The 16,515-nt window shown below is 40.2% G+C and overlaps 2 protein-coding genes across 2 annotated transcripts; both read left to right on the forward strand.

The window, feature by feature from the left end:
• The first annotated feature begins 2,347 nt into the window (after positions 1-2,347).
• LOC135471752 (interferon-inducible GTPase 1-like) lies at positions 2,348-4,469 on the forward strand. The gene is made up of 2 exons (XM_064751079.1): positions 2,348-2,371; positions 3,594-4,469. The coding sequence occupies exon 2, from the start codon at positions 3,620-3,622 to the stop codon at positions 4,289-4,291; it is 672 nt and encodes a 223-aa protein (XP_064607149.1). The 5' UTR covers positions 2,348-2,371; positions 3,594-3,619; the 3' UTR covers positions 4,292-4,469.
• Positions 4,470-6,245: 1,776 nt separating this feature from the next.
• LOC135471579 (probable thiopurine S-methyltransferase) lies at positions 6,246-14,926 on the forward strand. Its single transcript, XM_064750866.1, has 8 exons — positions 6,246-6,545; positions 7,255-7,347; positions 8,616-8,745; positions 10,413-10,465; positions 10,984-11,058; positions 12,465-12,550; positions 12,967-13,011; positions 13,432-14,926. The coding sequence occupies exons 1-8, from the start codon at positions 6,400-6,402 to the stop codon at positions 13,548-13,550; spliced, it is 747 nt and encodes a 248-aa protein (XP_064606936.1). The 5' UTR covers positions 6,246-6,399; the 3' UTR covers positions 13,551-14,926.
• Positions 14,927-16,515: the final 1,589 nt, after the last annotated feature.

Consider the following 16,515-nt stretch of genomic DNA (forward strand, 5'->3'; position numbering starts at 1 on the left):
AGAAGAGACATACTTAACGAACAACCAGAGCAACAATATCTTAGGGACCATACTTGTTAAACGTTTTAAGACTGAACTAAAAATGTCAAACACAGCTACAATTAAAAGTTAAACGTTTTGCTCTATGCTTTTTAAAATTTGTACACTGATTCTTTACTGCAAAACAATGTAATTAAGAATTTGGGTTCTTTTCTGCTCTAGGTTTGGCTTTTTAAGCACTTGCAATTTAGGACTTAAGTTGCTTGATGCAACCTTACAATTAAAGGAAGAAATAATGAAACAGTGGTCAATGAGCATGTTGTTGGATTATCCCCTGTATCATTCTGACTGACATCGGGTGCGAAATAAATAAAAAGCCAAATTTTATGATGTTTTAAAGCATCTTTTAGTGTAATACATCCGGGTTTTGAACCCATGACCCTCGTTTACTTTCGGTATGATCCAACTTGTATTAGCGTGTTTTGAAAATAGTGCCTTGTAATAGATAAGCTACTGTCTCAACTGATAGCAATTTGTGTCACGCATGGTTAACTACCCCTCCCTCTTCCCTATTTATTTATTTATATGTATTTATTGACAATAAAGGGTGAGTCAGTGATGGACACAAATATATAGGTCTGCTGTGCTTATAGCGGGTCTTTAACTGGCTTGCAAATTTTTCAGCGTGTCCCCAATATTGCCATACTCCTCACAGCTCATGCGCGACTCTCTACATTCGCTTTATATCCCTGCCACCACGCACTAGCAAATTCCATACAGAAATCTTCGAGCAACGTCGTGGTCACTGAGGAAGGCAGTAACGATGAAGCAGAAAGTAACGTTAGAAAACACAAACAATCTCTCTCAACCTTTGTCTACATTTATACTTGATACACATGTAATCTAACCAACACCTAAGAAAAAATTATTAATGAATGCTGATTAAGTAGTTCCACGAGAACACGAATGGCGAGGCTAAGCTGACACAAACCTACGTGCGTCGTACAGTCTCTGTGCAAAGGTCAAGTTTGTCTGGGGATGTAAAGCGAGCTTAGAGATCGATACATGCGCTGTAAGCATGCACTATCATATCTTCTTAACCATGACAATCTATTTATTTCACAGATGTAATCGTTTGGAAGAACGCAGTGTACCTTTAATTTACTTTTTAACTTGAAAGAATCTCAGTCCTGAACAAAGACCACAACCGAATCGGCGAGTATTGGGTTCGAAGTTGCGACCTCACTTGATTGTCGTGAATTGTGAATGCCAATTAAAGCGAGAACCCCCACCCCCCCACCCCCCTCTATGTTATATTTATTTATTTGATTGGTGTCTTAATTACGCCGTACTCAAGAATATTTCATATATACGACGGCGGCCAGCATTGTGGTAGGAAACCGGGCAGAGTCCGGGTGAAACTCACGAATATTTCGCAGGTTGCGTGCAAACCTTTCCACGTTCGGTCGGAAAGGAAGCTGGACTTGAACTCACAGCCACTGCTTTGGAGTCATTGTGCCATGCTACAGCCACGAAACCAATCTTAAATATATACGCACGTACAGAACTAAAAGGCTAGGCTATACACATATGAAACCTCAACCTACAGGCCCTGTAAAGAAACAGACACCCGTACTTACCAAGCATCCACGCTGTGTATTACGCTGGGTTCAACAGTCGGCTAGGAATAAACTGGTGGTCAACTGTACTTATATTATGAGCAGGACACTAAGTTAATCTGCACGCACCACAAGGTAGTCAACATAACTGTCTGTCTACCTAGTCAGAGAGCCAGAAAGTCCTTGTAAAAATTTTCATTTTCTGAAACCTGGAATTCCCAGTATTACAAAGACCTTCTACTATTAACAGATTGCTCAACCTACTTTCGGTATTAAAATAGCTTGTCCTCTTTCTAGGTTTAAAATTAAACCCTCTGTTTTCAGTCACCATTGTTTACTCACGTCTTACCGTTAGTAAACAGCAGTATACCAGCACTGTTCGTGAGAATGGATACATGACTGGGAATAAATCTTAACATGCTGTTTGAAATTCGCATGTAAGAGAGAACATCCGGTAAATGACAAGGGGGAGCCAAAGTCATACGACAGGGGTGTAACTTCGAACCAAACTCTATGAGGAGTTTGACTTATGATGCGTAGGGCCCACAGCGTGAAGAGCACTCAGTGCAGCCAGGGTAACCCACCCAGTGAGAGAGTGTGCTGAGAAATACCGTATGTTTGTCAGCACGTATAGTGTCTTGTATGTGATATTTCAGGTAGGTTTGAGGTAACTCGCCGGATTGGGAGAGGATGGTGTGGTTGGTGGGGGGGTGGGGGTGGGGGACGGGGTTTGGGGCGGTGTTGTTATATGGCTACATTTGTAACCTGGGCAGGTAAGTTCATTTTCCAGACTTGCTGTAACTCGCTCTGTGGGGCTGTGGTTACGTGTACTATCACAGCCCTGTCTTGTTCCATAGGCTTAGCTTGAAAACCTCTGTACTTCCCTTGCTGGCTTCAGTATACTACTGCTGGGCACCAAATAATTTGTCAGTCCGTAGTCACAGTCGTATCAGCTATAAATTCCAGAGAAGGTTCTCCCATGTGTCATCACCAGAAAACCCACACAAGCGTGAAACTGTAGTGGAAACCAGATAAATTTCATCTCCAACCGCTCTGTGTGAATGCATACTCCTCTCAGTGAAGGGAATCATGCATACAGTTACCACTGCCATTATAGGCACTAGGCAAGTTAGACCCTTTGGCGCGCATTCCGGATAATTGCTTAGGATCAGTCTGACCAGTAATGACCTAGAGGGAACCATAATCAACGTTGGTCACTGAAAACATTTCTCAAATAAATAAAACAAAATTGGATTAAACAAGTACAATTATGCTAGGAGTGTCAATAGTTATCTCCCTTGTATGGGCTGTACGTTCGCTTTACCTTCACCAGCAAATTTTGTACAGAAACCTTGAACAACTCCAAGGTGACTGGAATCATGGTAATTAGACAGGAAGTGAAATCAACAAAAATAGAAACTCCCTTAGAGCCTTTGTTTCTATAAATACTAGATAAATGTGCATTCTTTTTACCTAAATTATACGCAACATTACTATAACAGACACCAATTGTATTCATGAATGCTGATTAGTGTTCGGCACGAAGACATTAAACTGGTTAGGCTAAGCAAATCTACGTGAGAGGCACAGGCTCCAGTGGTCAAGTTTGTCTAGCGGTGACGGTGATGTAAAGCGAGCGTAGAGAGTGGCTCATGAGCTGTGGACTTGACATAGGATTTTGACCTAACTATTAAATTAAATTAACATTTTGTATTGTTTACGGTGGCCATAATTGAGGGGACCCTGTCTGAATACATGCAGCTGCAGAGGCCAGTCGCTTAGGTTAAGTTACATTACGTTAGACTTACTTTCTAAGGTCTTAGTTCACAACTATGTAACTCTTGTGAACACTTTGTGAAGCTGCATGATGGACACTAATGTATGCAATATTTACGACTAGTGAACGCTTAACTGATCAGCCGAGCGGTTTTGGTTAAGCTATAGGTAGCTGTTTTCTACTTCCAGTGTTAAACGACCTTTCTTCTTGTTTTTCAGCCTCTTTGAATGGGTATAATTGGACCATGGCTGAGAGAAAAAAGATCACACTGAACGTGGCTGTTATCGGCAAATCTGGATCTGGCAAATCCACTTTCATCAACAGTTACTGTAGAATTCCGCGTGGATCCGAGAATGCGGCCGAAACGGATGTTATTGAATGTACCAGTGAACTGATGTTTTATGAGAGGAAAACTGAAACTCGCCGTATATCTGAAGCTGAACAGCTAGTTCGTGATTTGTATGATGCCGATTATGAGGTTGTTCTTTGGGACTGCCCTGGTTTTGGAACGTCCAGCTTCCCAGACGATGAATATATCAAAAAGATAAACTTGGAATACTTCGATTTTTACCTGCTTTTTTCCTGCACACGTTTCTTTGAGTATGAGATAGCTATCAATAATTTCATTGCTCAACAAAACAAAACGTACTTTTACGTAAGAGCCAAGATTGATCGAGATATTATTAATGACAAGCGAAGTCACCCACGCACTTCATCGGCAGAGAAAGTTAAGCAGTGCATACGCAACAAGGTGAAAGAGAACATGTCGTCAGACTCGAACGTTTTTTTGGTGAATGCCAAAGATTGTGACGCTTTTGACTTCCCCGAACTGGAAGACATGTTGGTTTTCCACGCTGCCTCGTCCAAGTATAATGGAGATAAACACAAGAAAAAGTCGCGTTCAAAGAAAAAGTAACTTAACTGTGATTAAGGTGCAAACAGTGAGACAAAAGGCCTAAATAGTAGAGTACACATATGCAGTATTAACGTCACTGAAAGACCTACATCTAAAATTTGACCCAAATATCATGTACGGGTACAACAAAGAAAAGGCCGTTATCCAAACTGTGATAGTAATAAAATTATGATATTTATGAGTGGTTGGATTTTTATCATTATAATAACGATGAAAAATTTCTGTTGTTATGCTTGAAATGTGTCTGCTGGATCATGCATATATATAACCGGTATTTTTATGCCCTAGTGATCCGACAGCAACCTGCGGCAGATCTTGGGTTTTCCCCGGTCTCTATCCGGTTCCCTCTCACCATAATGCTGGACACCGACGTATAAGTGAAATATTCCTGACTGAGTAAGGCGTAAAGCACTAATCAAATAAGCAAATAAATTTTATCACCTAGGCATATGCATCGCTAAACATTTCTTGTGAAGACTACTTCTACTATATAACTTTTATTGTATTCTGTTTGTTTGTTTATTTATTTATTTGATTGGTGGTTTACACCGTACTCAAGAATATTTCACTATGCCACGGCGACCAGCATTATGGTGGGAGGAAACCCACGACCATTCGTATTCTGTTCAAACTCGGTGTTTGTAAAACTTGGTGACCATCTGAAGATGTACATGTTCTTTCTTCGCTACTTTCTGCGAATTATATTATACAACTTACCACCATGACCTCCGATTGAAGTTTTAATTTGGATTTTAAAAATAAATGAGAGATTGTCAATTAACGTTAGCCAGATTTCCCCGAAACTTTGTAGATATGTTCATTACAGAGATGGAGGAAAATTTAAGAAATGAAACGTTCTTTGCCTTGCTCAAATAACCAAAATAATGCACGAGAGTTGTCCACTTTTTGAGAACTAGAAGTCGCCATTATCTTGGTGACTTGAGTACGGCAAACTACGTTTTATTTCTATTCTAACATATCATTATGACATAATCGAGCCATTAGGGAGGAAAATAACACCGAAAACAACCGCTCTCTCCTTTTTGTTAATATGTAACAATCTAGGTTGTTTTGTTATGAATTTGGGCAAGTCCTTGCCAATGGAGCTGGTGGGAAATAAATCATCAATTCAGAGCGAGTTAAATGCAGACCAATAAATGCAGATTTCCCGTAAAACTTCTACAACTCTGGCTACACTCCGTGGAGCCAGGCGCGCGCTGACACATCCACACAGGCATCCGCCGACTGGGAGGAAACAATTACGGTGGGGTGTAAAACACTGCTCAAAGAGCGGCGTTGTTCATCATACGGCCACTAGCTGTATGTAACTCACCAGAATGGACTCGTTCAGGTGTTAAAGTTTGTGGAGGTATGTTAGAATTGTGCATGTTGCACGCATGTACTTTTTGGTGTACATTAAAGCTTCACAAGGCATGGTCTATAGTTACTTTTTATTGTACTCAAAAGATTTTAACAGAAAGGCTGTTGTCTGAGTGACACTAATATTGCAACAGATTATTCCGTTAAATGTAACATGTGTGAGTTGTTTCCCTTTGCGCGATCGTGATTAGGCTACCAGCTGCCGAACTGATTAACGAACTCTCTGTCACGTCGTGCACGCTGAATAAACTGTTCCTGAAATATTCTCTCCTATTGGGCATTTCTTTTTTATCAGTCAGGATTACTCGTCTCAACCATAACACACATTCAGTAATTCAATATAAACATGTTTTCGGCAATAATATTCCTTTCTAATATATAGCAGTGGGTGTAGCGTCTGAAAATGCATTTATTTTGTGAATTTGTACGTTTTTCATGGATCGTTTTTGGTTCGGCGAGATTCCGGAACAGGTTAGTTGATTAAGGGGACCACTCGGTTGACATCGATTTACGCTTTGGAAGATTTAATGCGAGTGTGATGATTTGGTAAATGTGGCTTACCGTCGATCTGACACATTAGAAACAGTTAATTATTCCCCGTAATTCTCCCAACACCTCGTGTTGGTTGATACAGAGAGTTACATTTCGCAAATACGTGTTTCGGCCCTATAACGAGATCTCACAGCGTACAGGCTCTCTCTGTGCCAGTGGTCAAAACATAAAACAAGATGGCCGCCTCCAACGATAGCGATGTTCCAGAGGGGATGCGAATAAATCCTTATGGGGATCTGGAACCGTTTGAGCTGGGTACGGAGGACTGGGAGAAACGCTGGGAGAAGAATAACATAGGGTTCCATTCGTATAGTGTTCGTGAGTAAGTGTATACTAAAGAATTCTCTTAGCTGGGTACGTTTGTGAGGATGGGTGTCTATCAAAAGCTGAGATCTGACCTCATTATCTAGGTCGACCTCGTTATGCAGGCTGACCTAGATATAAGGTTGACACGATAACTATAAACACGTACTGGCGTGATGCATATAGGCCTACGCCTTCCACAAAACGCAAGAATGAAATGAAATACATGTATATGTATTTCTTCTAATTACGTTTATGAGGAGAATCTATTGATTTTACTGAGTTAATAATCAGTTTGTTGAGAAATAACATAATCCACTTCAAGCGTTGGGCGGAATGTGTAGGCCTATATCATCAGCGTCTGTGACAAATTGGTTTTACATTGGTGTGATGTACATGTGTAGGCGTATAACATATATGGGAACGCAACACTGTTGTATGGGAGATGCATAACTATAAATGTATCGGGTTATTATACTTAATATTATTATGATCATATTCATAATAATATTATATACTTTCTGCATAATGATCAATACATATACAACCTGTAGATGGTCATGGGTTTCCTCCCACCATAATGCTGACCGCCGTCGTAAAAGTGAAATATTCTTGAGTACGGTGTGAAACACCAATCAAATAAATAAATAAATAAAAATATATATGGTGTGCCAAAATGTACTGTATTATAATAGCTTCAGCTGTATTCTTTACTTTATTTTCTACAGAATATTAAAAAGAAATGTGGATCGATTAGTAGAAGGTCGAGAAAAAATCAAGATTTTGGTTCCATTATGTGGGAAGTCACTGGACATAAAATGGTAGGCACTGTGTGTTGGTGTGGGTCAGTGTGTACAGTTATTCTCGCATTCTCATGCAGCTGCCTATAGTGTTGTTTGACAGCACTACCAGCACCATGCATATAGCAGACCATGGGCAGCAATCAGCTTAAACATCACTCTAAGGTCAGGTGATGGGACACAAACTTAAGTCAAAACGCTGTTTCGACGTCTTTACGACACGCGTTTACATATGCTGCCTGAGGCATTTTTAGGCATTTTTAATGACAGTAATTGAGAATGGATACAGTTTACAATCGAAAATGGTATTGCCTTATACAACACTGATACGTGTTTATAAACATGACCATGTATACACTTTGAATATAAATATATAATATATATATTTCATCATATATAAAAACTGTATTCCGTGTTGGGCCGAGTATTGACTATTGGGGCTTGCGTGGCCGAGGTGGTTAGTGTGCCATCGCAGCGCTGAGACCCAGGAGCTTCCCACCAATGTGGTCACTGTGAGTTCAAGCCAATTCATGTTGGCTTTCTCGGCGGCTGTACGTTGGAAGGTCTGTCAACAACCCGAGCATGGTCGTGGGTTTCCTCCGGTCTCCTCCCGGTTTCCTCCCACCATAATGCTGGTGGCCAACGTATTAGTGAAATATTCTTGAGAAAGGAGTAAAACATCAATCAAATAAATGAATATTGATTTCATTCATAGCTTCACATTAGGACGATACTGGTAGTAAGGTTAATGTATTTATTTCATTGCTGTTTATAACGAAAACTCGAGAATTGTTCATTCACGGCGGTCTGGATTACGAATGAAGAAAATCGGACTGCTCGGGATAAACCACCTTCCTGTTGAATTTTGTGACGTGTTACTTGAAGTTGTCCTACAGTCTTGCGCGATATATTGTAAAACAAGCGGCATTGAACGAGAGCAAGACTGCACGAGCAACATTGATTGTCTGGTTTTATCTCGTTCGCATATTCCAGAGGAGCGATGTCGACACTCAACAATACGAATAAGGTCCATCCATATAACATACCTCAGAATGCCAACATTTAAATTCATTTATTTAAATTCATTTAAAAACAAGAAACTTTTTGAAAAGAAAATAATAGAAGGTAATTTTTAAAACAGTTTGAAGCTGTATATCTTATGATCACGACTTTTGTCTCTGCTGTAGTTTTATTAAGTCAGTGTATATGTTTACAAGACATCAGTGAAATACATATTACTTCATAAATTACTTCCTCAGTGAAGCAGATGACATTTTATTTCCCTCCAGGTTGTACGATCAGGGCCACACGATAGTGGGGATCGAGTGTTCAGAAATGGCTGTGAAGGCTTTCTTTCAGGAGCAGAGGCTAGAGTACCAGGCCGAGGGTCTTTCCAAAGGTCGGGGGAAATTATACCAGGTAGGCCTACATATACGAAAGGGATACTTGTGAGGACTGTTACTTAATTGATTATTTATTGCATTTATATATTTTATTGGTGTTTTTACGCCATATATAACATGAATCTTTTACTTATACCATGACGGCTAACATTATATGGTGGGAGGAAACCGGGCATCGTCCGGGGAAAAACGCACGACCATCAGCAGACTGTTCTCAGTTTTTCACACGCACTATTATTTAATACAGGTCTAATTTCAGAAGACAGCTACAGCACTGCAGGGACTGTATATGTAAGAGCCGTCGCTGGGTCATTCGTCTAAATCGTCCCTCGCATAGCAACGGAGGTACTTGGCGAAAGGCGCTGGTTTTCAGGGGATATATTATATTTTCCGTCACCTAAAATCTGACGAACATGTGGTATAAGTGAACAATTTTCGAGTATGACGGGACCACTGAATCATTGTGTCAGGAGATTTGTTAGGTACAGTGCCTGGAGATGGGCGTTGGTTTCTGATCGGCGTGATATGATAAAAACTCTTCAGGACGGAGCATAAGACTGATTAAATATCAAAATATTATTATCAAGTATAATTTATCATTAAATACGGGTTAGCGCGCTAGCGCAGCGTAATGACCCAGGAGCCTCTCACCAATGCGGTCGCTGTGAGTTCAAGTCCAGCTTATGCTGGCTTCCTCTCCGGCCGTAAGTGGGAAGGTCTGCCAGCAACCTGCGGATGGTCGTGGGTTTCCCCCGGGCTGTGCCCGGTTTCCACCCACCATAATGCTGGCCGCCGTCGTATAAGTGAAATATTCTTGAGTACGGCGTAAAACACCAATCAAAAAAAAAAAAAAAAAAAAAAATCATTAAATACGTATAATCTTTAAATAGGGGCCTCCGTGGCTCAGTAGGTTAGCGTGCTAGCGCAGCGTAATGACCAAGGAGCCTCTCACCAATGCGGTCGCTGTGAGTTCAAGTCCAGCTCATGCTGGCTTTCTCTCCGGCCGTAAGTGTGAAGGTCTGTCAGCAACCTGCGGATGGTCGTGGGTTTCCCCCGGGCTTTGCCCGGTTTCCACCCACCATAATGCTGGACGCCGTCGTAAAACACCAATCAAAAAAAAATCTTTAAATAAAGTATGAGTGGTTAAGGTGCCTGCCTTCCATTTGTGGGTATACACATGAGATGTGGGTTCAAATCCGATCTCTCCGTGAGCTGGCGGTTAGCCAGCATGGTAGTTCAGCAGAGTAACACAGGATCCTCTCACTAATGTGGTCCCGGTGACTTCAAGTTCAGCTCATGTTGACTTCCCCTCCGGTCGTACGTGGGAAGACCTGTTAGCAACCTGTGGGTGGTCGTAGGTTCCCCCCGGGCTCTGTCCGGTTTCCTCCCCCGTAATGCTGGCCGCCGTCGTGTAAATGAAATATTCTTCAGTACGGCGGAAAACACCAATGAAATAAGGTCAAACCCGAAATAGGACAGGCATCTCCTCGACTCTCACTGTGTTCAAGAGGCCTTGTGTAGCCCATTTTCTTTCATCAATCTGGTGCGTGAGATAGTTGGCTGCTGGCAACATGCCGAAGGCGTGACTGTCAGGTTTTCGAGACTCATAAAACTACCCGTCGTCGTGTAAATAGAAATACAATTCAAGTTTCAAATAAATAAAATAAATATTGTCATTGTCAGAATTCCGATGGAAAGATAAAGCTCTACCAGATGGATTTGTTTGAATTTACCAAGTAAGTGAGCTAATAAAGAAAACTTGTGTTCAGTTGTTATCATGAAATCCCGTTAAAGAAAAGTAAGTTAAAGATTTATTTTACGAATAAAGTCTATACCTTCACATACGATAGAATACCTAAAGGCCCGAGTACTGCAAGTGCGCCTTAAAATACTGAAAATTGTATATGTATACTTTGCTGTCATTTTTTTTCTTATAAATGTTTACTGCTTCAACTTCTGGTTACCTTTGTGATTAATTTTTGTTCAGATGTTCCATCATCACGGAGACCAGTGTAAGTTCTAACTTCAGTACTGGTACAATTGTAACTCTCGACTCAGTGCGAAGTGGGAATAGATTTTAGTGTGTTGTACACCTTGACAGACGATTCAGTATTTCGAAATATTATTGAACCGATCGTCAGCGAATGTAATGAGAACGTTTGATGACTTGAAGCATGTCAGCCTATATAAGGAAACCTGTATAAGCTCTTCAGTTAATGTTTGCTGCTCGCCTTGATGTTTGTTTTTTTTTCAGAGAGGACGAAGGATTGTTTGATGCAATCTGGGACAAAAATTCGTTTATAGCTGTCAATAAAGTCGACAGGAAGAAGTAAGAAGAAATTAAAATGTGGAAACATTATACTTTTGATCTTTGAGTATTTTGCAATGGTGTTAAGATAAATTTATCATCTGTATACTGACATATTTCAGCTCCTTTGTGAAGTTTTTCCTGCAAATGCACCAATGGTATATGCTTTTTTTTAACATGGTGCTCTTTGTGACGGATCTATGTAGGATTTTTGTGCCGGTTTGACCATAGCATTGCGTGAAAAAAGGCAAAAAACGTCAAACATTGGAACATTCATTCGGAGGTTTTACTTTTTGACCTGTTACTTAAATCTGTTGTAGCCATATTACAGTTTGAGGTGTGCTAACTGAAATATTTTAGCTGGTGTATAACGCCAAACACAAGAATATTTCACTTATCGATCGCCGTCAGTTTTGTCATAGATGATGGAAAACCAACCACCCAGAGTAAACTTCAGACTTAATATTTGGCAAGATACCACGTGCGTGACGTACAGTCCGAATGGTTGTGGGTTTTCCCCGGGCTCAGCCCGATTTCCGCCCAACATACTGCTGGCTGCCATCGTATAAGCGAAGTGTTATTGAGAGCGGCGTGAAACACCAATCAAATAAATCAATCAAACAACGCACGGCCATTTTGTGCAAACGGACCCATGAGCTCCGTCAACTGTTCCATGTCACCATGACGCGTAAGAACAGCTAGATCCGAAGAATGTACAAATCCTCTGTCTATTGCCAGGATTGAAACCTCGCCTCATAATTTCTTATATCTATTTAATTGGTGTTTTACACCGTATTCAACAATATTTCACTTATACCACGGCGGCCATCATTATGGTGGAAGGAGACCGAGTAGAGCTAGGGGGAAACTCACTACCATCCGCAGGCTGCTGCTAGAGCTTCCCACGCTAGAGAGGAAGCCGCTAGCCTGAGCTTAACTTGAATTCAAAGCGACAGCATTGGTGAAGGACACCTGAGTCATTGCACCCCGCAGTGGCTCGCTAACCACATGGCCACGGAGGCCCCAGATTCTTAATTTCATTCGAGAAGTTGTCGTTATACCTGTGGAACTAAGCAATAAAATGAAAAATCTCGCAATTGAAATCAATGAACATAAAAAAAATACTTGACTCTTCACTCGGTCTGTTCATTTTTGAGATAACAAGATAGCCCCGTTTATATTATCTACCGTTCTCGGATCCTTGGGAACAGTGAATGATTGTTGTACCAAGATAAGATGCACATACATCACACGTGGAAAAGTGCGTCAGTTATTTGTCAAAACCCAGTGGTTTACTTCGGACACTCCATGAAACCCACCCCCCGTATAAAGTGAAGTGTCACTGAAAAGGTTGAGATGAACTACCTATCAGTGTCTTGAGGGAAATAAAATCGATGTTTTTCCCCACTTTTCTCTGTTCTTTGCAGATACTGTGAGACCATATTATCACTGATGTCTAAGGACAGTTCTTATCTCCTCGATGTTTTTAACTATGACCCTGACCAGTTTACAGGTATATGACGTAGATGCATACAATCAATGACGTCATGTTTGATTACGTTGCTTTGTCATTCTTCACCTGTTGACGCAATATAACATTCATCTCCGATGTGTTGTGAGGGATAAATTTTTGAGTATGGCGCTAAAGAGCAGTGAGATAAATAAATTATATAAATGTATATTATAAACTTCATTGTGTGAGACTTACCCAGTGTTTTTTTTTCTAGGAAATATTGATTGCTGATTCGAATTAAGATATTTAGCCTTAACGGCTGACATTGTTAGAGTCTACACAATTTTCATGTGACCAAAGCTGTTAAAGCTACTAAAATTCATCTTGTACCCCCCACCCCATAACCTGTCCATTCCGAGAAATAATAAAACATATATTACACGCTTGATACCTTGATGCTTTATCTCTTTTTTCAGGTCCTCCCCACAATGTATCCCGTCAAGATGTGGATAATGTTTTCGGTAAGAAACACGAGGCATGGGTTCAATCCCAACCATGGGCAAACTTTGCAGCTAACCACGCTCTCACTGTGAGAAGATACCCTGGTGACTTGCTTAAGCTGTCTTACGGTCGTTGAAGACCGTTTGTCAATAAGCGGTGGAGGTCTTGTATGGGACCACTTGCCTTCCACCGATATCATACGTTAAAGGTATATGAGAGAGTTAGCCAGTAACTCGCCAAAGGTTTGTGGTTTACCTCGGGCCCTCCGATTTCCTCCACCCGTAAAACTCGTAAAAAATTCGTGAGTGTAACCCTAGTCAGAAAAGTACACAGAAATCAATTATAAATATAGTTTACTTATTGGACTGTTTCGGAATGTTATAACATCATCTTGATTTTCGAGGAATTTTGTTGGCTTCATGTTTTACGAATGTTTTCAGGAGCTGCCTGTTCCGTGACAGAAATGGAGTCTGTAGATGCCTTAACGGACACGTTTAAGAAGCGAGGGTTAAGCTGGCTTACTGAAATTCTGTACCTCCTGAAACTGAAACAGTGCTAACTATGTATACCTATAGCAATTATGTCCCGAAACTGAAGATTAGACTGGTTTACTTAAACTCTGTACCTCATGAAACTGAAAGAGTCCCAACCATGCATATATACCTGTCACAGAAGATTGGTTCTGGTTTATTGAAACTTTACGGCATAAATCTGAGACAGTCTCAACCATGCATATATACCTATAGCATTTTTTATCCAGGAACGGAGGATTGGACTGGTTTATTGAAACTTTACCTCTTGAAACTGAAATAAACCTAACCTATCCATGGCATATATACTCAGGAACTGGTGATTTTACTAATTTATGTAAAAGTTATGTCTCATGAAATTGAATAAGTACTAAATTCATATCTGTGTCTCAAAGAACAATTTAATAAATATTCTGATTTCAGTTATGGTAATCACAGAACTTAAAGCTTTAGGGAACAGTGCCCAGAACTATTTGTTGTCCATTCTATGCATGAGGAATGCTCACAGATGCATGTATATACTTGAAATGTTGCGTTACGCTTAACTTTTCAGCTTGAAGTGCAAGTGTTTACACACTTACATATACTAGTATATACACTGTATCCTATACTGATAGCATCCTGTACTGATTTTATCCTATACTGATATTATCCTATACTGATATTAAATGGAAAGGTTCCACCATCCACAACACATCACTACAGCATATCAACATAAAAATCTGTGTACACTTATTTACAAAATGTTGTGAATCAACGTTCTTTTCTTTGCGAATCTTGCCATTATTTATTACTCAGAAATGTCAGATAAACGTTACGTACCAAACAAGTTTGGAAGATAGATTAAGGGTAAATTACCCATAAAGGAAAATGTATGGTTAAATGGTAAAATCTTCTGATACGATATCTGCATACCCGTTACGAACATTCTCTTGGTGTCGTTATGATACATCACAATTATGCATGATGGTACATCACAGTTTATCTTTTCTTAATTTGTCCAGAACAATAGCAGCTCAGGCGAAAATTTTATCTAAGTATGTAAAAGATATGCTCTAGATTGGGTGGATCCAGGGTAGGCATGGAAAGGGAGAGCATCTGTTTCAGAGGATCGGTTAACATTGGTGTGCATGTACATGGGGAAAAGAGGAATAAAATGACGAATTTTATGCCACCTGTTACGCGACCAGAGTTACATCCCTTTGTGCAAAGTTTTTAAACTGATGTAATGTAAAGCAAGCTCCTTATTTATTTGTGTGCAAAAGAACCTGCCGATGGTCGTAGGTTTCCACCGGGGTCTACTAGGTTTTCTCTCGCCATAATGCTGGCTGCCTTCGTTTAGGTGAAAGGGAAAATGGATGAGACAGTTCTATATTTCAGATCTACTGCGATAACGTTAACCCAAGAGGTGAAACATGAAGTGGCTCTAACTTCAAACAAGCCGGTCCAAAGGCATACATTAAAAAATAAATGTTTTTACAAGGTTACATCCAACCTGATACCTCATCAAGGGAACGAAATTTCTTGTTTACCGTACGAGTTGTGGCATCGGTTTAACTTGTCATAAAAAAGACACATTGGTCTTCCACCAGTAAGTCCTGCAAGACTGTCGTGTCATATGAGGTAAAGTTCGTCGGTATCTTGCCAAAGGTAGTTGGTTTTCTCTGAAAACTCCGGCGTATCCTGTATCCGTAAAACTAATCTTGGGTATGGCGTAAAACAATCAATCAATCAATCAAAAGTCTTGCACCCACTTCATTTATTATGCTGTTATTCATTCACTTCACAACACCATGAAAAATGATGTATTTTTTTTAACCACTTAAAACGTAAACTTAGTTTTCTTTCCCTGTATGCTATAAAAATAAAAGCTATTTCGGAACTGAGTGGTACCATGTATCATTCTTCATCAAAGATCAGATCTTAAGGATGTTATGTAGACATGGCTGCAAGTCGTTTAAAGACTCTACCAGAAGTGAAATGCGGCTGCGTGATAGATGCGAATGATGTGCGCCTAAGCTAAATATAAATTAAATTTAAAAATTTATAGATGAACGGCCACCATGTGGGATAGACACATGTGGAGAGTCCAAAGAAAACCTGTTTAATGGTCAGCAGTGCGTTGCCAGTGCCAAACCAGATCTGGGAGACGGCCAAGTAGCTTTTTGCATGTACCCTGAGTTATTACCAACATAGGTGCTCAGGTTCTGGCATACTGTATATTGTACCTTTTGAAACAAGAACGAAATCTACTCTGGATCGACCAAAGCACTGTCGAGTATCTCAACGTTTCGACCTTATACCGTGCAGTTCCGTGGTGTGCATGATGGCCAAGTGACTGAAGTATTTGCTTGGTGATCCAAAGACCTAATTTCTAACTCCAGTACGGTCATCCCTAAGAATATAAATTGGCAGTAAACAATTGGCAGTCTTTGGCTTTATTGGTGCTCAACATCAGAAGATATAAATCCAGTGAGTAGACACTGTAAGGATGTCGTCTGCAACCAAAATAGGACACCACACTGATATGACCGAAATAATGTTGAAAACAACTTAACCGAATACATAAAATGTTCGCTGTTTTTAACATATATAAGTACATGCACATAAAAAGTTCTCGACTTTCTTCTTTGGACGTTAAAATGGCTTTAAATTAATAAGTTTTCTTAAGGCTTTGGCGCTTAGTGACCTGCAGTGGTGATGGCAAACGTGATAGCTGTCATGACAACTCTCGATCTGTGACTCCCAGTAAGTTCATCGATGATGCCACTTTCGACAACACACACACAAACACACACACACACACAGAGGCGCACGCGCACAGACAAATTCCCAAATGAGGTAAATGAGGCAAAATATGAAATAACTCTTTTTTTGCCATACGATTTTGTTTTCTTTACACTATGGAATTTCCTTGTTCATGAGAACGGCGGTTCTGTAGTTCATATTATAGATCGATGCATGATACTGATTTGTAAACAAGGTTAATTCAAA

The sequence above is a fragment of the Liolophura sinensis genome, chromosome 7 (genome assembly GCF_032854445.1).
Source record: "Liolophura sinensis isolate JHLJ2023 chromosome 7, CUHK_Ljap_v2, whole genome shotgun sequence".
In the NCBI taxonomy this organism is placed as follows: Eukaryota; Metazoa; Mollusca; class Polyplacophora; order Chitonida; family Chitonidae; genus Liolophura; species Liolophura sinensis.